The 21,685-nt window shown below is 43.9% G+C and overlaps 1 protein-coding gene across 6 annotated transcripts in view; it reads left to right on the plus strand.

Annotated features, from left to right (window-relative positions):
* Positions 1–21,685, plus strand: part of PRKG1 (protein kinase cGMP-dependent 1) — a 376,558-nt gene that overhangs the window by 312,104 nt on the left and 42,769 nt on the right. For all 6 annotated transcript variants that reach the window (XM_068197052.1, XM_068197051.1, XM_068197050.1 and 3 more), the window contains 2 exons: positions 4,896–4,961; positions 12,466–12,540. In XM_068197052.1, the coding sequence (XP_068053153.1) occupies positions 4,896–4,961; positions 12,466–12,540 (141 nt within the window). The remainder of the gene's footprint in view (positions 1–4,895; positions 4,962–12,465; positions 12,541–21,685) is intronic.

Consider the following 21,685-nt stretch of genomic DNA (forward strand, 5'->3'; position numbering starts at 1 on the left):
GACATTTTTAAGTCTCCAGCTAGACAAATCCCTCTTTTTAAAGGATAGAAGATCATCATATTTGGGTACCACTCCTCAGCATACCCAATAAAGCTGATTCTTATCTCCCACCTGAAAGTCATGGTATAATGAGAAAATACCCAGTAAAATAGAAGTGAAGATAGAGATGCTGAGCTTTGAGCTCTTATTGCTAAATTTAAGCTAATAACTGATTTTTTTTCCCCATCTGATGTGTCTTGTCCTAAATGCTTTAAATCAACCTTATTAAGAATATTGTAACAAGGTCAAGTGTACACGGCTAGAAGGTGGGAAAATGCATTAAAGAACTCGAACAGCAGCAAATTAGGAACTTCTGGATAGCCCTGTGGCATAATTTAAAACCCACCATGGAAGACCTCATTTTTTTTAGTTCTGAAAACCCTCTTCAAGAGCATTCTCAGCTGATCTTAGCACTCATCTCCTGAGGTCCCACAGGATGGGAGGTTTCTGCCAGGGATGCTCCCAGGCAGGTTCTGCAGGGCAGACACCGAGGACCAGGCACTGACCCACCTGCTCTGGGTGGTCCTTCGAGATTCTCCAGTTTCTTGAGCTAAGAAATAAGGTTTTATCCTCCTTTTTTAATGGAAGGAAATGGTGAACATTGGGAAACAACTGGATGTGGCTGTATCCATGGAGTCACAGAATGGTTTGGGTAGGAAGGGACCTTAAAGCTCATCCAGTGCCATGGACAGGGACACCTTCCACTGTCCCACGTGGCTCCAAGTCCTGTCCAACCTGGCCTTGGGCACTTCCAGGCATCCAGAAGCACCACAGCTGCTCTGGGCACCCTGTGCCAGGGCCTGCCCACCCTCCCAGGGGAGGAGTTGACAAAATGGGGATCAGTCAAAGATTGGGCTTGATGACTTTGGAGTTCTTCTCCAAATTTAATGAATTCTGTGATCCATGTCTGCATCAATCACCTGGATCTGCCTGATTTCCATGGGGGAAAACCACCCCGCGCAGACCAAAGTTTGGCTTTCCAACCTTTCATCTTCCTGAGAACCCAACATCCCTTTGCCATTGGCTTTGATATAAAAATACATTGCTGGGATTCATAAACACAGCATGCTCTACTAATCTTTTATAGATTTTAATGGGAAACTAATAAAAGGTGCTGTTGGAAAAAGCTGCACATGAAAAGCCATTTCATAAAAAATCTTGTAAAAATTCCATCAGGCATTAAAATCTCACTTTCTAAAAATGAATGAAATACAACAGGAGGGATTTGACTCCAGGGTACCCCAGTTTGAGGACATGTAGCAAAAACTCCATGTGATTTAGGCTTCATGGGTATTGGGAAAGCAAAATATTTCTTAGAGAACAACAGTTCAGCTCATTGAGCTTCAAAAATACTATGTTACCGTTTTTTACTCAATATAAGCCAAATGTACAACTCTTCAAATAGAAAATGTACCAGCTCCCTCTAATACTTTGTTTTATGCCTTGTGAGCATCTCGTTAGCACTTACTGACTGCTCCTAAAATATATTTTTACTCCCAGTGGCTCCAGCTGAAAGGCTTAAGCCCTGCCAAGGGTTGTACAACAAGATTTACAAAGAAAGAGGAGCCGTTTGTGATAATTGACTGGAATATTTATGAAGCTGAGACCTCAGGTCTTTCAAGGCTCTGTTGGTCAAGGAAATTCTGCTGTGTCTTTACTGCACTGAGGGTTGTAAAAGTACAAAAACTCCCAGGAGCTGCTGCTGAGATTCCACCAACCTGGAGCAAAGGAGGCTCAGGGGGGATCTTGTGGCTCTGCACAACTCCTTGACAGGAGGGGACAGCCAGGGGGGGTCAGGCTGTACTCCCATGGAACAGGGACAGGACAAGGGGAAACAGCCTCAAATTGAACCAGAAGAGGTTTAGGTGCATATTTAAGTGGATGTTGGGGAAAATTCCTTTACAGAAAGGGCTGTCAAACATTGGACTGACTGCCCAGGGTAGGGGGACAGTCCCTGTCAAATGGATTGGGAGCAGTGGGATCTATGGGAGAAGGTATTGGAGCAGGACTTCAAGCAGTTTGGGGATGTAGGAAGGCAATAAAAAGCAAAACAACAGGAATCACCTCAAATATTTTACATTTAGGGCAAATTATGGCAGCCTAAGGCAAAACCATGAGACAGAGCCTGAAGTATAAACTTACCTCTTTCTAAACTGAGTTTTTGACAGCATGTCAGAAGCAAAATTTTTGTAACTTCCCAGTGTGGGAAGCTGGCTGTAAATTCCAAGGAGAAAAACAGATTTGTGTGTTTCATCCCTTAAATAACGTCCTCGTGTTTCCAGTGGTGTGGTGACACGCTTGGGAGTGTTTAGGAACGTGGGTATTGTTACCACCTAATTCCAAAGTGGGGTTAAGGAGCTGAAAAGGGCACACGAGGTCTCCTGATGGGATTTTTGGCCCTTGTCCACAGCCAAGGATGTCCTGAAGGCTCCCAAATCCTCCCCTCTTGGATTTCCGTGGCCGAGAGCCCCCGCAGCAGCTGTGACCTTTGTGCAGGTGGCCAGCTCTGGGCTGGGGGAGCTGTCAAATACTGGGGGGGGCACAGAACTCGGAGCTGGAGGGGATCAGGTGTGTCCAAGGGAAATGCTGCAGCAGCCGGGGCCATGGAGCGCTCGGGGAGCGAGCGCAACTCCACGGATGAGGAACGCGGATTTTCGGGAAGCAGCTCCGAGGAGGAGGAAGGGGATGAAGGCCAGGGAGTGTCTGAGTCAGTGCTCTCCTCTCCTCCCTGGGGCCACAGGGGGTGGTGGGGCACTGCCAGGAATTAATTAATTTATAATTGTCAATAAGTTATGTTTTACATATTGCACTTCTAATAGCTGCTTAGTGCTGTGCTGTTGAAATAATTACTTGTATTTTATGCACTTGTAGTAATTAAACTACCTGTTGCATCTAGTGCAGTAATTACTTTTCACTTGTCATTGCACTGGTAGTAGTTACTTTTGTCTTTAAAGCTGTGCATTTATTGGGAGTAACCTCTGCATTTTATATTTTGCACTGGTATTAATTTGTTGTTTAATGTATTTACTAGTAATTAGAATTTCATTTAATGCTGTGCACTGGGAGTAATTACCTTTGGTTTTAATGCTCTGCATTTGTAGTAGTTACTGTTTCAGTTAATACCATGATTATTTGTTGCATTTAATGCCCTGCACTTGTAGTAACTTCTGTCTTGAATGTCTTGCACTTGTAGTGGTTACTTTTCCCTTCAATGCTGTGCATTTACCAGTAGTAACTTCTGGGTTTAATGCTTTGCACTTGTAGTAATTATTACATTTAATGCTGTGCCCTTATAGTGATCACTTTTGCATTTGATGCAGTTCACGTGTGGTAATTACTTCTTGCAATTAATGCCATGCACTTGTAGTAATTCCTTCTGCATTTAATGCTGTGCACTTCCTAGTGGTTAATTTTCCACTGAATGCTGTGCACTGGTAGGTAATACTCTTGGACTTATAGTAATTACTCGTTGCATTTAATAGCATGCACCTTAATAGCAACTTCTGCACTGAATTCTGTGCACTTGTAGTAATTATTTGTTGTGTTTAATGCCACCTACTTGGAGTAGTTACTCTCTCATTTAATGCTGGGCACTTGCTGGTGGTTGCTCTTGCCTTTAATCCCCTGTTAGTAATTTCTTTCCCAATGCCTTGCACTTCCAAGGTTTCATTGGCCTTTAATGCCATGGATTTCTGTACCTCCCTGGGCTGCAGCTGCTGGCCAAAGTCACCTTCTAGAAAAGGATGGATTAATAGAAGATAACAGGAATTACAACAGTCCCTTGTTCATCAGAATACCTCATTTCAAATTTTATTGAAAATGTTGGAACTGGGGCCAGCAATTTTATTGTCTTTTCCTGGTCTGCAGTCATCTATGTATAAAATAGTAACCAAGTCATATCTGTGATCCTTAAATTTACAGGGATAAATGTCTTTTTGTGGCATCTGGGATAATGGGACAAATGTGTTGAGTTTTAATGGGAATTAGTGGACACCAGTAAGTTTGAATTCTCATTTTAATGGGTCAATATATTGTCAAAAGCTGGCTACAGCAACTTAATGAGGAATTCAATATTATCCTTCCTTATCCTCTCTGTATTTATTCAAGTTTTAGGAGTTAATAGAGATAATTATCCACTGCTATTCCACTACTTCTTTCTCATTGCTTTAAATTAGCACAATGTGATTTATCAGTGGGGCAAATTAGCACGAATGCACACTTAATTCCAGTCCAAATGGACTCAGAGTCAGCATTCCAGCACAGGCTGGAGTATTAATGTTCTTCCCTTGTATTTCTGCTTGCTCTGCTCTAAAGGTGTGAACATGAAGAGAGCTCCAAAGCAATTAAAGTTAATTAATGATGACCTCAAAGGGAGAGTGCACATGCATCACCCTTTTTTCACAATTTTCCTGCTTTAATACTTCCAGTCTTTAAATGGGAATTTCTATTCCTAACAGCACCTGTAAATCTGATTTTCTGCTTCAGTGGAAGTCTAGAGTGGTGTTCCAGCCTAAATGAATGAGGGGTGTTTAGAAGAGGGGACGTCTCTTGCCTGTAATCCACTTAACCTTGGAACATGGAAAGGCTGGAGGGAATTGGGATAAAGTGAACCCAGAAAATGCAGCGCTGACTCTTAAACACTGGAACACCAAACTGACCTGATTAAAATGAATTAAATAGATTATTTTTATTAGTCTTGGACTTCTAGTCTTTTATTAGCCTATATGGATTATGAAAACAGTAAGGAAAAGCTGTGAAAGCCAGAAATTTGTCCTCAAAGTGCTTAAAGAGCCCTGTGTGTTGGAAATCAGAAGATTGTTATGAAAATAACTGAAGAAATGTGTTTTTTCTTGCAGGGAGGATGTCAGGACAGCCAACGTCATCGCAGCTGAAGCAGTCACTTGTCTGGTCATAGACAGAGAGTAAGTTCCTCCATTTGCCTGGGGCTGGGGGGAAACTCCCATTTCAACCTTTTCCAGAGTTTAACGAGACCCTTGGATCATCTTCTCCAGAGAGGCCTCTTAATTTGGGGTGATAAAGTCACAGATGTGTCCTTGATGAGTGGAGGGAAGGTGCCCCTAAATCAACAAGGCAAAACTCAAATAGTGACAATTTCAAAACTCAGTAGTGACAATTAGAATCACAGAAAGTCCAAATGGAAATAAAGGAGGAGCTGGAATTACTGTGGAAATTCCATAGTATTTGCTCCTGGCAAATGTTGGAGCAAGGTGTTGTCCCAGTCCATGTGAGGATGGAGAATGGGAGAAGGCCACAGCCCTGCTGGGAGCTCTGTCACTCAGAAGAGAAACGGGAGATCAGAAGAGTAAAATAATAATTTATACAGGAAGCTTGAGAGCCTGGATGCTCCAGTGCTGCAAATCCAGCTCTCTGCAGTTACTGGGAATGGGACTAAAAAAATGACATAAAAATGGAACATGACTCCTGGGCTGGATTTCCTGTTGTGCAGCACTGGCACAGACCAGCACAAGGCATGGACACACCTTGATGGGAATCTTTCCATGGGAATGTGCTATGGATCTGTGAAACCCCCAGAGAGGGTAGACAGGTGTTGACTTTTCACTGCCTCCCCCCGTGCTTGAACCCCAAGAAACCTGCAGGAGGGAGCCAGCAACTCTGGTATAGTGAGAAAAAAGTGCTGATGTTGGAAAGAAAAATAAATCCACTGGATGTTTGAAGTATGTGGGACCCACCTGTGGGCCAGGAGCTTTCAGAGCAGTGTGGATTGTTGGGGTGTCTGGGCAGGGCCAGGAGCTGGATCCGTGATCCCTTTGGATCCCTAGAAGTGATTCTGGAGCCCTTCTTGTGTTCTGGTGAGAGATGGGATTCTGTGCTCTTTGAGGGCTGATCTCCATCCCCTCAATCCTGCTGGGACACCAGTGGTTTGTGTTGAGTTATCTCACAGGCCTCCATTTCTGGAAACCCAGTGTTCTGTACAGGCTGAGCTGGGGAAAACCTTCAGAAATCCTGCTAAGTTCTGATTTATGTTAATTCATTATTAATTGCAAAACCCATGGTCTGTCCATGGAACAGAATGGGGAACACCTGAGGGCTCCTTTCTCAACCTGGCAGGTAAAACACCCACCCTCCCTTCTCGTGCTGTGGGGCAAAGAGAGGAAGAAGAATTTGATTATTTAGCAAGATAGTATTTTAATAATCTTTATGCTTTTAATAATTAGATAATTTAGCAATCATTAATTCAGAGAAATAAAAAAAAATCAAATAATTTATGCTTTTTATTTTTACTCTTTTGCAACAGATATTTTTGATTTGCACTGTGGGAGCTAAAAACCCCAAATAATTCAAGTCACTCATTCCTGATAATTTCCCAGACTGTTCTTTTCCTTGTCTCCTGTGCCTTGTCCTCAGCATACAATGTCCTTGAAACAGTAAGGAAGTACAAGTTAAATTTAAACTGATGAAGCTCTGGTTAATCTACCTCAGAGATTCTATTAACACTGTGCAATTAGCAGAGTGACACTATTAAAAAAATTCTTATTTATAGTGCAAGAAAAGTGACCCTATTGATAGTTCTATTTATGGCTCAGAGCAGGCTGTCCTGTGTCCTGGCCAGTGCTGGATTTCATGTCCCAGCTCTTCCTTAGGCTCTTATTTTATAGGAATGACAACAGCAGGAGCAACATTTAATGTGGAGATAAACTACCAGGACTTGTGGCAATTTGGGAAATTGGTGAGGAAAAAGAACCATTTTTTTTTATCCAGACAGAGCAAATTTTACACCTTTTGGGTTGTGGTGGCTGAGTGACACAGGAGGTGGAAATGGGAGCAGGGAGTGGGTGGTCCCTGCAGCTGGAATTTGTTCCATGCAGCAGGAGGGGTGACACAAGTCACTGAAGCTGCCAAATATTTTCCTTTTCCCAGACAAGCTCTTTGCCTAATCAGATGGAACCACTGAAGCAGCGATTTCCATGCTCTGTGGGTGTCCCCATCTGAGGCAGCTCAGCAAAACTGGCATTGCAGTTTCAAAAAACGAGTGATAGGAAATGACCTTTTCCTTAACACATGGGATTCCTGGAGAATTCCTGCCTCACTGACCAGCATCACCCACTGGAATTATCTGCAGCAGGGTAACTCTTGCAAATTCCTTGTGAAAGGCTTCCCAAGGCATCCAAAAATTGTTCCAGCTGCCACACTCCCACCTCATTAACAAAGAGAATCGCACCTTGATGCCACAGGAAGTTATTCCTAAGGAAGGTGTGAGCCTGGCTGTAGATTTACCAATATTCCCAGCAATTTTAGGGCTGGTTTAGCTGCTGCAGGGTTTGCAGTTTGGGGGTGAATAATAGGGGAAACTTTCATCACAGGGATGAGCCAGGAGCTCTGGGCAAGTTGGGTTTGTGAAGGGAATTGCTTATGTTGGATTTGAGAAGAGAATTGCTTAAGTTTGGTTTGAGAAGGGAATTGCTTAAGAATGACAAGAGGGAATGCTTTGCCTAAAAGGATCTCTGGAATTTATAAAATATGTATAAAATGGCTACAGGGCTGAAGCAGTGGGAGTGGGGAATACCACGAGGGAAGTCAAACTGGAGCTCATGATAGGTCTTTAATTACCAGATGATGTTGGTGCTGCCTTGCTTTTTAATTTTCTTGTGAAACAAGAGGGCTCTTCCAATCCCAAAAACACCCCAAAGACTCCCAAAATGTAGTACAGCTATTTTTGCCAATCTAGGAAGATGTGCTTTGTAAAGCGCACTTCCAGCATTCTTTTCTGGCATAGGAATGAACAAAATCCTGATCTAGCAATGAAAACAACCTGCAGGAAGCTTTTGATGCATCCAGTGAACTTTATTCCCACTTGTCCTTGTCCTGAAAATATTTGTTACGAAAAGCATTGGCATTTTTCCATCTTGCAGTTGTGTTTTCGAGTCTCTTCCTTTATTGGAATAATGAATTTCAGTGGGATTTGGTCCTTAATGCTCTTAATCCTTCCTTGTGAGGGTGAGGAGGCCCTGGCACAGATTCCAAGAGAAGCTGTGGATGCCTCTGGACCCCCGGAAGTGTCCCAGGCCAGGCTGGCCAGAGCTTGGAGCACCCTGGGATAATGGAAGGTGTCCCTGCCCATGGCACTGGATGGGCTTTAAGGTCCCTTCCAACTCAAACTTTTCTAGGAATTCTGTGGTTCCCATTGGGAGCACCATTCATTTTGGTCACCCAAGGAAGAAAACCAAAAAATTTGTGCGGTCCTACATGGTCAGGTGTATTTGAAAGAAAGAACTTGGAATTCAGAAAGAAAATAATCCAAGGAATTTCCCATTATCATCAAAATTTCAACACAGAAGAGGAGGCACTATAATTCAGTGGAGAAAATGAAGTGAGAGGGTGACAAGGTTCAGGAAATGAGGGTGGCAGCCCTGTAGGGGACCCCAGTATGGGGCAGGCTCCATGCTCAAACTCTCTGGTGAGTTAGGATTGATTTATCCAGCGTTCTTCCTGCCAGCCATGGAACACAAACCCAACCATGGGCTTACAGAATTGGTTTGGAAACTTCAACAAAATCCACAGAGCATTCATGGAAATTGTGACAAAAAAGGCCAGTTGGATATCTGACCATCCGAGGGAATTTGGAGAAGCCTTTGGGTACTTGAGGAGCCACACAGCTCATTGCAGCCCCACCATTTCCTGCTGCTCAAACCTCCACTCTGGGAACACACATGAATATTTTACAGCACCCCTCAGATGGCTTTTAGGCATTTTTATTTCCAAATGCTTTTTTAAAAAAATAATTTACAATTCATGGTCTTTTCTGTCTTTAGAACTTGCCTTGACCCTACAAGATCAAGGCTGTTGTTAATGAAGTTTTTCCTGTGGTGGCACTGAAGGAATTCATCCTCTGGGAAAAAAAGTTACTATGGGAGCTGCTTGATGGCGTTGCCTCCAAATTGTTCTGAGCTTGGCCTTGTCAGAGCTCATCCTGGTGAATTTCCAGGCTCCTTGGAGGCGTTATTAGATTTGTTCCAGAAGTACAGTTGGGGAAAAGTTAACAAATATATGCTGGATTTGATGGATTGGTCCTTTAGGAACTTGTCTGTAAAAGGTCTTCTGATAAAAATGGTGCGGACACGCCTTGAGCATCTGTTCTGTGGATCAATTTGAATAAAGATGCACAGACAGACTTCACTTGCAGCCCCTTTGTATGGAGAGAAAACAGGAGGGAAAGGCTTCAAACTCATTCCTGACGTTTGGATCATCACTGGCACCCTCAGGGACAAGTTGGGCAACTCTATAATTCTTTTTTTTTTTTCACACCTACCTCTTGAAACTGAGAAAGTGTTTGAAAGTGTTCATGGCTGCTCCTGAACTGTCGGAATATTTACACCGAGGTTGATTTGGGTTCATCATTTATTTATATGAGATTTTTTTCCCCCTCCAAATAATTTATTTATGGTGCAAACAACGTTTTCCTGGAGCTTGGAGATTTAGCAACACTGTGGGTGTTGGGAGGACAAAATTGCCTCATGCAAATGGAGAGAGAGGAGCTGATGGATCAGAGCCAGAACAACTCAAAGCCCAGCTGCTGCTGACAGAGAGTTACAGAAGTACCTGGAATTTACACTAAATGCTGTTTTTCCAGCTTCTTGTCTTCTTCAGCTGCACGTATCAAGAGGATGCACTTTTTTTTAAGGCAACATTTTAAATATTTCACCTATTTCCTATTTTTCCACTTTGCATTTCCCATTTTTGTCTGTGTTTCAAAGCCTGAGTTTGTTTTTTTTTTTAAGGAAGAGCTGTGAGGTGTCAACAAAGGTTATTGGATCGGCCCTCCTGGCAAGGGAAATTGGAGAAAAATGAAATAAAAAAGTATTATCCTGGCATGACTGATCGCATATAAGCTGAGCCGAGCTCTTTCAGTGGAGATTTTAGGGTTTGCTGCTTTGCTGTTTCTCCTAGTCAGAGCAAAGTTTATCCATGGAGAAAATTGGTTATGAGGAGAGAATAGAAAGAATGAAGAGAAAAGGCCACAGGGAGAAAAAAACCCAAGCAGTTTCTGATTGAATTCTGAGGGAGGTTGGGATTGAGCCGAGACTTCAACAACGTTGAGATGGGCAATAAAAAAGGGACTTAAGTGAACTTTGATAGCTTGCCCAGTGCTAAGTCCGGCTTAAAATTTTAATAAAAATTAAGTGTTTTAGAGAAACTGTTGTTACTGCTTTCAGTGACTTTTCCTTCTTTGCTGTTTCACTAGAAAAGATTTATTTGCATTCCCCAAAAAAAAAGGGGGTTTTTAACCCTGCCACATTTTTCTAGGCAAACCAAGCCTAAATCAGAATTTAGGCCCTAGGTGATGTCTTATGGCCTTCCAGGATGGTGTTGCTTGTTAATTAATTGCCTAAATACCTGTTTGAGGTGCAATTAGGCATTAACACCCCAATCCTGCTTTACTCTCACGTCACCTTGCAAGGTTTGGTTTCATCCCATGGCACATTCCCAGCATCAGGAAGATAAAACTTGAGGTGCTGAAAGAGCTGAGTTGTTCCTGTTTTCACTGCTGAGCAAGGAATTTGGGGTTGAAAAGTTACTCCCATTATTAGCATGTCCTAATATTAAAAATATTAGTAATTACCAGACTGGGTAAAAACCACTAACACGAGTTTATGTGAGAGCAAAGGGGTTTGTGCCATCTCTTCCTCACTAATGAATTTGCTTGCATAAATTATTTCCTTGATTGTATGATTTGACATATAATCAATTAAGTGGAGTGGAAGACTGGGGAAATTGTTGTGGGCAGAGGTCATTTCCTGAGCTGTAATTCGCAGCAGAGAATCCCAGGATGGGTCAGTTTGGACGGGCCCACAGTGGGCACGTGGTGCCACCTCCCCGCTCCAGCAGAGCCATCCCAGAGCACAGGCTTGTGTGCACACAGCTCTGGAATAGCCCCAGGGAGGAGAATTCCTCTGGAAAAGCCCTTCCAGCAGCTCCAGATCCAAACCACCTCTCCGAGTTGTCACCTCCTGTCCCACAGTGATGGGGAAAAAATCTGGCTTTTCCCAACAGGATAATTGTGCCTCCCTTGGTTCTTCTGTAATTGCTATCTCCACACATCCATGGGTGCATTCCATAGGGTCAGGCATCTCCTGAAGGACCCTCTCAGGACTGTCAGTGTGTCTGAGCCACCCGGGGTCCCACTGTTCCCGTCCCAGGAACACGGAGTCTCCCCAGCTCACCCCGTGCCTGGCAGGACCTTGCATTTCCTCAGCTGCCCTGGATTTTCCTCACCTGCTCAGTGCCATTCATTCTTTTTGATCCTACAAATCCTCCTTGAGAAAGGGCCATATTAAACATCCCCTTCTTATTCCTTACGTCAGAAATGTGGCCCTCAATGGGGATTTTAAGGTTTTTTCTTTTTTTTTTTTTCAATGTTTCAGTTCATTTTTTCGTCACCTTAGAGCAATTCCTTTTCTTCAGCTCTGTGTTTTGTGCCTCAGGAGTGTCAGGAGCACAGAAGGATTGCAGGATTTTCATTTGTGAGGCTGTGACATTAAGGCAGAGATCAGTCAAGAGACTGGTTTGCAGCAGTTCATCTTTTCAAATTCTTCTTCCTTGAAAAAAAATAAAACCTGTGTGTGACAGACCCACTGGGAATACTGGAATTGGATAGTAGAAAGTAACTTTTCACCTGGAATATTTTTATTTCAAGGCATTCACTGGTTTCAGTTATTAATTTCTAGTTTTTCATGGAATCTCAGAATGGTTTGGGATGGAAGGGATATTAAGGATCAGCCAGTGCCACCCTGCCATAGCAGGGACACCTTCCACTGTCCCAGGCTGCTCCAAGCCCTGTCCAGCCTGGCCTTGGGCACTTCCAGGGATCCAGGGGCAGCCACAGCTGCTCTGGGCACCCTGTGCCAGGGCCTGCCCACCCTCCCAGGGAGCAATTCCTTCCCAATATCCAAGCTGAATTCCCTCTCTTTCAGTTTGAACCCCTTTTGATGTGTTTTTGGATGCTTTTTCTCTAAAGATGAGAAAGGTGGGATCCAGAAGTGAAAATTTCACTTTGGAAGCAGAAGGATTTACAGGGCTCCTGGCTGGAGGACAGGGATGTGATGGTTGAGGTGCCCCCACCAGCCACATTTACTCTGAAACTTCTACTGGAGGGTGAAAACCTTCAGCTGCCATTTCAGTGGGCTTGATAAATAATTTTGGATCTTCTTGGCATTGGTTTCTGCATCTCCAGCATTTCTGAGACCTGGGCCTGGTGGGTCACTGGCATCGAGATCCAGCCCAAATTGCTGCCAAAAAGCCACACTGGATGTCTTGGCTTCCATGTGGGATCTCTTCAGGTTCAGTGGTGGCCCTGGCAGTGCTGGTGGGACTGGATGATCTTCAGGGTATTTTCCAACCTTGGTGTTTCTGTGATTTTCCTCTCAAAGTGTCCTTTTGTTTTTACAGCTCCTTCAAGCACCTGATCGGGGGGCTGGACGACGTCTCCAACAAAGCCTATGAGGATGCAGAAGCAAAAGCAAAGTAAGTGCTGAGCATCAAGTCTCAAACTTGTGTTTGCTGATGGTGCACCACTGGAATTCCCAAAAAACCCCTCCTTGTTCTCCGTGCAGTAATACCAAACTGCTGAAAAAGGAGAAATTCCTTATCTGGATGGAGGAATTTTCCTCCTGGTTCTCTTCATGAATATGGAGATGGGTGTCCTCTGGTCAGTGCCCAAAGCCAGGTGGTCCCAAGGTCCTGCTCAATGACAATATTTGAATTCAGAAGTGGATCTTCCAGCAATCCTCTTGAAATATTGAGGTGATAAATATATTGTGAGGTGAGAAACTCAAGATCTTGGAATTGCACTTGAGGGAATTGTCATTGAGGGAATTCTTGTTGAGGGAATTGTTGTTGAAGACATTTAATTTCTTTAGAGAGCTCTGACCTTTCTCAGATACTTCCCAAAGTCAAACATGTTCTGAGACAAAGGATGGACAGTGGAATTTGTCATTTGAAGATAAAAACTAGAGCTGCCTTGATGTGAAGCAGTATATTCATCTGAAGTCCACAATAAATATTCATTCCTTTCAGAAGGGAGCTGTAGAGTATTAGATTAAAATATTTTTAAACCCCCCTCTTTTTATTAATTCTTGAGCTGCAATTTGATTTTAATCTGTAATCTTTGAGCTCTGATTCTATCCCAATGAATAAAGCTTTTCAAGAGGATCCTGTTCTGCTTATGGAGATGCTCAATATCAACAAAACACAATTCAAAGCCAGAGGTTGTTGAAAATAAAATTAAATTTGCTCTAGACAAAATTTCTTTACTTTTCCTCCCTCTCAATTATTTTGCTTTTATGGGGATTTTTTTTCACAGTACATTAAAGAAGGGGGAAAGTGTTTTCTCAAAGTCAAATGCTCCAAGTGACTGCCTAAATTGGAGATTCCAATTGGGTTATACATAGAAACTTCTCATTAAACCACAGGGGTTGGAATGGTGTCTGCTGAAGGTATTGGGCACCTCTGGGGAGGGAAAGTGAGAATTCCCAATTAAGTATTGATTAAAAATAACTCTTGGTCTGTTTCAGAAACTAAGATCCATCTCAAAAGTCTTCAGTTCATAGGCAAAACTTGTTAATCCTGCAATATACCCAGAGGTTTCTCTTTTCTTATGCTTGAGTGATACTTGAAATATCATATTTAATTAATATTAAGGTATTAAAAAGGTTGCATTTTAGATTGGAATAACATTTCCCTGCCTTAGATCACATGTAAGCTTCCTTCTTAAAAATATAAATTCCCTAAATTCTTGTTGACCCAATTAAAAAGGTGAGAGATTATCAACTTCCTTTATCATCCCCCCAAAAAAGGGGGTTTAGGGCATGGAATGCTTCAGACAGATAATCCCAAGTAACCCAGGGTCATTCAGTTATTATTTTATATTAATTTTTGAGTGTTCCTATTTGGGTTATATTGATTTCCATCAGGGCAGAAGGGAAGAAAACATTGGGAGTAAAACTGGGGAATTTTTTGGTTGGGTCATAAACAATATGGTCACAGAAGCTTTTTGAAGGTGCCATCACAACCCATTAGCACCAAGAAAAATGTGCCCTCCCCACATCTATAATTTTAAGCTCTATTCTTGAGTATTTATTATCCCAGGAATGTTGGGGATGCAGATTGAGGAGATTTTGAGGATAGTTCAGGGAATTTTAGGATCTGCTGTACAATGTGGGGGAAGCTGCGGCTTGGGACATCTTTGGAAGAAACTTTTCCTTTTGGGAGCCACTGGGTTTTGACCTTCACATTTTTGAGCTTTTATCTTCTCCAGTCCTTTCCTTCTAATGCCAAGTGTTTCATCCCAATGGAAGGGCAAAGCCCTGCTGATGGAGGAATTGTTCCCTAAAAGGCTGAACCAATTAATTTTGATAGCAACTTTTTTATCTTCAAAGTCAGAGGCCTTTGCTGGAGCCCCGTCACTGCAGAGTGGGAGTGACAGTGACATTATTGTCACATCTTGACATTTTGCCTTGGACAGAGCAGGAGGGATCAGTATTGTCTGCCTGGAAAAACATCCAAAAAAAGGAATGCCCTATTGAAAAACAGAGTATTTAGCAGTCAAATTCCATATTTCTGTTTGCTGGGCTCCTTGAAAACCAGCAGAAAGATGGATGGAGGAGGGAAAAATTGTAAAGTTCCTTGGGGAGAGACCCCAGAAGAAATGTGATCCCTTCCAGAAAGTTTTGGTGTTCCAGAGTTACCTCGTGAGGCAAAACTTCTTGGGAGAAAAGCTTCCTTAGCAGCAAGTTTAACCTGGTTTCCTTTCCAAGCAGCAGTTAATTAGCTCCAGCTAATTGTCCTTCAAAGGCCTGTTTTTTCCAAGGGGAGGTTTGTGATAGGGAAGAACTTAGAACATAAAATGTGGGCAGGTTTGTGAGGCTTTACGCAAATCCCATGGAATGTTTTTGCTCGTCTTTTTTTAGCTCACATCTCCTTTTCAGAGCTCATTGCCAGCTGGGAAAAGGCCTTGGGATGCACCCTGGAGATCAAGTGGATCAGGATGACCAAGGCCAGCTTGGGCAGGATTGGTCTAGTGGGAGGTGGAAGGGGTTGGAACCAGATGGGCTTTGAGGTCCCTTCGAACCCAAACCATTTTAGGACTGTAAATGCCTACAGAATAAATGGCACTGGGGTTTTTTCCCATTTCCATGCTGGAGCACATCCCTGGAGTCACAGAGCTCAGGGCATGGCTGAGAGGATGTTAGGCAGAAGTTACAGGCTTAGAATATCTTTCCATGTATCCATCTGTCCTCCAGGCCTGGAGGAGCTGAACTATTTATTGAGTCTATTCTTATTTTAGAGGCATTTTCCTGCTTTTTATCAGCTGGGGGTTGGCAGTTCCCTTTAATGTCCATCCTTTGTGTTCCCTCTCTTAAATCAGCAATTGCAGACACGTCATCCGTGAGACTAAGATTTTAATTGTAGGCTATAATTTTAATTATAGGATTACACAGACTATAATATGAATTATAATATTCTACTCCTTGAATGCATTCAAATGACTTAATGAATTAATTACCTAATGGATATTATCATTTCCTCCTAAAAAGGGAAGGAGAGAGGCAAATTTGCTTCATGCTCTGAGGAAATGGGAGTCCAGAAGAGCAGCACCCGTGTCCCAGTGCCAGGCCCAGCCACGGTGGCATTTAGGGCATGAAGGAGATGCCCAAATCATCAGGATTATCTCAGTGTAGGTTGCTTCCAAATGGAGCCACTCCAGCAGCTTCCATAAATCCAGGAGGACACAGGAGGGTGGTTTCTGCTGCAGCTGGTAGTGCCAAGTGGGGTGAGGTTCAGTGACCTCCTTTGCTCCAGGCACACCAATCCCTCCTGCTGGGCTCATCCCAACCCAGGAACTTCTAGCGTTGATCCTGTGCAATTATTGAACCCTTACCAAGGTTGGAGAGGTCCCTCTCTAGCTGGTGCCACCTTTCCATGGCACGGCTGTGTCACAGCCACACCACTGAGGTGTCCCTCGCCACCCAGCTGGGACAGCTGGCAGCTGCCTGGCTGTGCCTAGCTGCACACAGCCCCCAGAAGCACTGTCCCAGTGCTCCCATCACAGTCCCAGCTGGCCCCCAGTGCCCACGTCCTGTGGCAGCAGGGCTTGGGATTAATCCCCAGCGGAAGCCTTGATGCCTTGGGAAGGCTGACCTAGAACAGAGCCAAACAGAGATAAAGAACAAAGCAGGGATTTATAAAAAGGATCTCCTCAATGGATCCACCTTGGGCAGCACAAGAGCCCAGCCAGGGCTGCACCCAAGATGAACCAAATTGGTCCCAAAATGCATGACTGCTCACTTTGATCAGTTCTGGTCCAAATTTCAGTTGGTTTGCAAATTTCAGTTAATTGTCCAATTACAGCTTTAGGTTATGAAGTCCCATCCTGCTTATTTTTCTCTCTTCACCACTGTTTATAGTTTTTGGCCTGGAGCTTGTAACAGTTGTCCTTGGTCTAAAGTTGGAAAAGGATTGTTCTGTCTAGCTACCCTGTGAAGAGAACTTGCTAATGCTTAATGTGAAGCTCAGAGTTACACATTAAAGCTGCACAGAATCTGAAAAATAGGAAAACTAAGACTTAAGGCATCAATCTTCATGCTGTTGCATGCCTTTGGTGCCTTCATGCTGCTGCCCCAAGCTCTCTGCAGGTAGAAGTTGTTCTGACTGCACTTTTCTCCTGTTTTGTTTCCCATTCCAGCTGTGTTGCAGCCCTAGGGATACAGCCAAAACTGGCTGCTATTCCCAGGGCTCGAGGGCACAGGGACCTTTATTTAGATGCCTTTCCGTGTCCTTGCCGCCCTAGAGCCCTTCATCTTTCTGGTGCTGTGTTCTAATGAAGAACAGCATTAACAGTTGGACTCAAAGACCTGAGAGCTCTTTTCCAACCTGAATGATTCTATTCAAACATTTTGTTTCAATCCCCTTTTCTAGTCCCTTTTTTCAGTCCCTGAGATGTCCTTTTTTTCACCTTACACCCCCTCTCTCACTCCATTTATTCATAAAAAAAGCATCCCAGGAGTTAATTGACTTAATTTTGCTGCAGAGGGTGGTTATGAATATTTTTCCATTTTATATACCTATGGAAATGAAACCATATAAAAGTACAAAGATATCTGAGGAAAAGAAAGGAAAAGAAATAAAGGGTAAGAGGAGAGAGAGTAGAGGAATGATCCCACCATCCAGAAATGAGACTTGGTTGTTGCAACTTTGATATCTGTGGGTCAAAGTGATGGTCACAGTCTTGATCCACTGAGGATGAGGAAACACACTGAAGCTGGATTGGCCCTTCATCTCTGTAAAAAGGAGCAGAAACCAGCTTATCTTCATGAAAACTCCTGTTTTGGTGTGATGGAAAACCTTGGAAAATCTTTGCCTGCAGATGCTGCCTCTGCAGGGTTGGAGAACCTCTGCAGGGTTTGGATGTCCAACCTGCTGGGTTGGACATCCAGCCAGCCCTGGGGCTGTGTGGCTAAAACAGCCCTGGGCATTAGGGAATGATGGTTTTATTTTGTTTAGAAATAAGCTGAGATAGATTTAACCCCTGCCCGAAGGGAAATGGGCAGAGTTAGGGTTCCAAAATGGGAGCTGCCAGTTAAAGAGGATGATTTAGTGAGGATCTGACTTGGTGCTGGGCTGGAAAACTTTGGCTGAAATAATCCACCAAGGCATGAAATGTCATTTTTCCTCCAAGAGACAGTATTTGCTGGCTTTGCAGCATCAGGGAGCTGTGCTGAGGGGCTCCATCCCCCTCTGTGTCCCTTGTTCCCTGAATTCGGGACCATATGGGAAGCAGCTTTTGCCTCGGCTATCTGTGGTGCCAGACTGGGGAGAAATCCTGTGGGATGTGCAAAAAGCTGGCAAAAAGCTTCTCAGGGCTATAAAAAGCAGAGGTTGCAGTAATTTCTTTTAAGTTGTGTAAATAATTAAAACCCTTCTCTCTGGTGAGGGCTGTGTGGAAGCAATAACTGATCATTGATACCTGTTCAGTTTGTGTGAGCTGGAGCATGTAATATTCAGAAAAAGTGAGATTTTAGGTGGCATTGTTTAGCCTCTAATACAGAAGAGCTTTTTCTCTTCCTGCTGGAGAGTTTTGCTTTTCCCAGCATTCAGCCTTAAATAATTTGTTATTCCATCCTGAAGCCACTGGTAGTTTGTATCCAGCTCTATCAGATTTTCCTGATTGCTGTAATAAATAGGGGTGGAATTAGAAAACATCTCAGAAATCATTTGAAAATGTGAGAGCCCAGCAAGAGACCACGGAGGGTGATGTCCCTAAGTGAAGGTAAATGCTAAATGTGACTTTGTTTATTGAGGGGGACTTGCTGTTTGTTTGCAGACTTGAATTATTCCCACAGAGACCACACCAGGCAGACTTGGTGGCTGCTTCCCTCTGGAGAAAGAGCACTGGGAATGCTCTGTCACCCACCAGGGATATGTGGAATGACCTTTGAAAGCCAGGTTGTTTTATTTAGGTAATAATCTCTGTGCTCTCCCCTTGCTCAGCTGACCTTTGGATGTGATAATGGGCTGGGGCATGTCAGACAGAAACCTTGGTGTGGAAAAGTCAGGGCCTCTGAAGGGGGCTGCTCTTCCAACAGCTGGCTGCATTTGTTTATGAAATTGGGGCTGTCCTCTTTGTTTTATGGAATTTGGGCTGTCCTGAGGAAGCAAAACTGCAGCAGAATTAATCCCTAGGATAAATTCCAGAGGGAGCAGAAATGCAATGTGGATGCCTCCATGTGCATGGCCATTCCAGCTGCACATGGTGGGAGCACTTGATGGTCTGGGCCTTGGAAATATCAAGCATTCCTGTGGCATGGATGGGAATCCTTCTCTCAGGAGCTGCTGGGAGTACTCTGCTAATCCGAGAGTTTGGGGCTCTGTGTGGCACTGGCTGGGTGCTTTAACCAGAAACCTTGGCCAACACTGGGGCGGGGGGGGTGAGGCAAAGGCAGCATTAAAACATTTCCGTGGACCCCTGGTGGTGTAAGTTGGTTGTCCAGCACATTTTGGAGCTGTCCTGAGGATTTATCTAAACAGCTTTTAAGGATTACACCACTGGAAGTTGGGTTATTTCTGTCCCGCTGTTATCTGCCGACTTAAATACAGTGAGGCACTTGAACAAAATGTAATACACGCAAAACTGAGTGATTCTGCTGCTACAGGGAGCCAGTGATTTTGGAACTGCTGGAAAACAGGTGTGAGATCATTTGTGCCTTTCCCAGAGCTGCAGTTCCCTGCTAGTCCAGTTCTGCTTGGCTGTACCTCAGAAGCTCCTATGAGCTCAGACCTCACTTTTATATCCAAGAGTTTGTAAGGGAAAGGAAAGAAGGAGGTGTAGAGCCAGTGAGAGATGAAACAGGTATGTTGCCGGTGCTGGCACCAAGGGAAGGCCTGGCAGGAAAATATTTGGGACCCAGAGTGAAGCACCAGGGCAAGAGGTAGGACAGTGTTGTCTCCCTGCTGTCAAATTGTCTTGGCAAAGGCATTGCCAGATGAAGAAATTTCTTCCTCTTCACCCAAAAAACTTCCCAGGCCAGGATTTATGGGAGTAGCTTCAAGGTTTGGGAATGCTGGTTGTTTTAACTGTGGTAAAAGGGGAAGGAGTAGAGGGTGGAGGTTCCTGTTTCTAAATGAGTGAATATTGATTGTGCTCCCTGCAAACATCAGTGAGTGTGGTACCCAAAAATTGCCCAGCAAATTCAGCTGACCCCAGGACAGAAATTGTGTCACACTGGAGGATGAAATTCAGTCACACAACTGTGAAATGGAGGAATTTAATCCCACTTTAAGTGAAAAACCCAGTGCAGCCTTAACTCCAAACCTGCTGCCGACTCCTCCATCGCACCCACAGCTGAGCCACCAAAACAAACCCTTTTTCTTCTTCCCTGTAGAAAGCAATCACTTTTCCTGAGGCCTCAAATTGTTTTCCATACATAGCTTCCAGTCTAAATGTAGTCCCTATTCCACTCAGGATTTCTACCCTCATCTCATCCTTGCCTGTGGAGCCCCTTCCAGTGCCTCCAGGAGAGCTGGAGAGGGACTGGGGACAAGGGATGGAGGGACAGAACACAGGGAATGGCTCCCACTGCCAGAGGGCAGGGATGGATGGGATATTGGGAATCAGGAATTGTTCCCTGGGAGGGTGGGCAGGCCCTGGCACAGGGTGCCCAGAGCAGCTATGGCTGCCTCTGAGTCCCTGGAAGTGCCCAAGGCCAGGCTGGAGAAACCTGGGATGGTGGAAGGTGTCCCTGCTCATGGCAGGGGTGGCACTGGATGATCCTTAATATCCCTTCCATTCCAACCCCTTCTGGCATTCTAGGAAAGGATTCTAGGACAGGTCTCTGCCTTTCCAGCTCCCAGCTGTGGGACCCACAGGATGTGATGCTCCTGTCTTAGGGATCACCAGGAAGATGCCAGCCTCCCATTACAGTAACATATAATAACACTGAGTAATAGAGGTTTATTTTAAAAAAAACAATACTTGTGCTTCCAATATTATTTATGGATCCTGAGAAGCTGCCACCGTGTATGATAATGATGATGATTATTATTATTTTTTTTCTCATGTGCTTGTTTGCAGCACTTGGGATGCCAGAATGGTTTAGGTTGGAAGGGACCTTAAAGCCCACCCAGCTCCATGGGCTGGGACACCTTCCACTAATCCCAGGTTGCTCCAAGTCCATCCAGCCTGGCCTTGGACCAGATTTAGGGCATCCCAAACCCCACACTGGACAGTGCACTTGGATTTCCTGGCTGTGCTTTGCTCCACTTACATTGATTTGCCCTCAGTTGCATTTGCTCCATTTTCCCAGTGCCTCACTGAACGCTCCATGGAATGATTTGAGAGGTGCTGAGCTTTAAATCTTTAAATCATCTGAAAAAAAAAAAAAAAAAGGCAAGTTGTCATGATTTAGCTGATCCCACAGTTTCTGCAGAGGTATAACAAGATGAAACATCAAAAATATAGATAAGATGACATTGTGAACATGTGTGATAGCTCAGTGCCTGTAAACCTTGAAAGAGGAGATGAAAGCCTGATCTGGCCCATTATGTTGGACATTAATGTAAAACTGCCTGGAGGTTTTTAATAGGGCTTTTGTTATTAAATTTCTGATGCAAGTTAAAAGCCCCTCATTCATGGCTGTATTTAAAATTCATTTTAGTGATGGCAGTGAGGTGTTCCTGGCTCTGTCTGCTCAGCAAAGCAGCACAGAGAGATGTGTTTGAGCCCTGTCTTTGCTATCTCTTGGTTTTCTGTCATTTCCTGTACAATTGTTGGGTTGCTCTGTAGAAAACATCAAAAAACATCACTTACTGATCACAGAGCGAGGGATTAGAGTGATACCATGAGCATCAAAGTGTGCTATTGGAATCTGCTCAGCTGTTGATGATCTGTGTTAAACAACCTCCATACCTCCCCCAACCCCTTCAGAGCTCCAGGTCCTGGTGCTGATTTTAGTCTGTCACAGACAGGTAGGGAAATTATAAAAGAAAAACCTCATAAAATTAAGCCTTGCTCTGCTAAATTAATAGCTGGCCTGTCACTTCTTTCTTCAAGTACTTTGCAAGTTCCCTTGTAAAAACAAGCTTGGGAATGAGAGCTTGTTAACACAACAATTTA

The sequence above is a fragment of the Anomalospiza imberbis genome, chromosome 8 (genome assembly GCF_031753505.1).
Source record: "Anomalospiza imberbis isolate Cuckoo-Finch-1a 21T00152 chromosome 8, ASM3175350v1, whole genome shotgun sequence".
Taxonomy (NCBI): Eukaryota; Metazoa; Chordata; class Aves; order Passeriformes; family Viduidae; genus Anomalospiza; species Anomalospiza imberbis.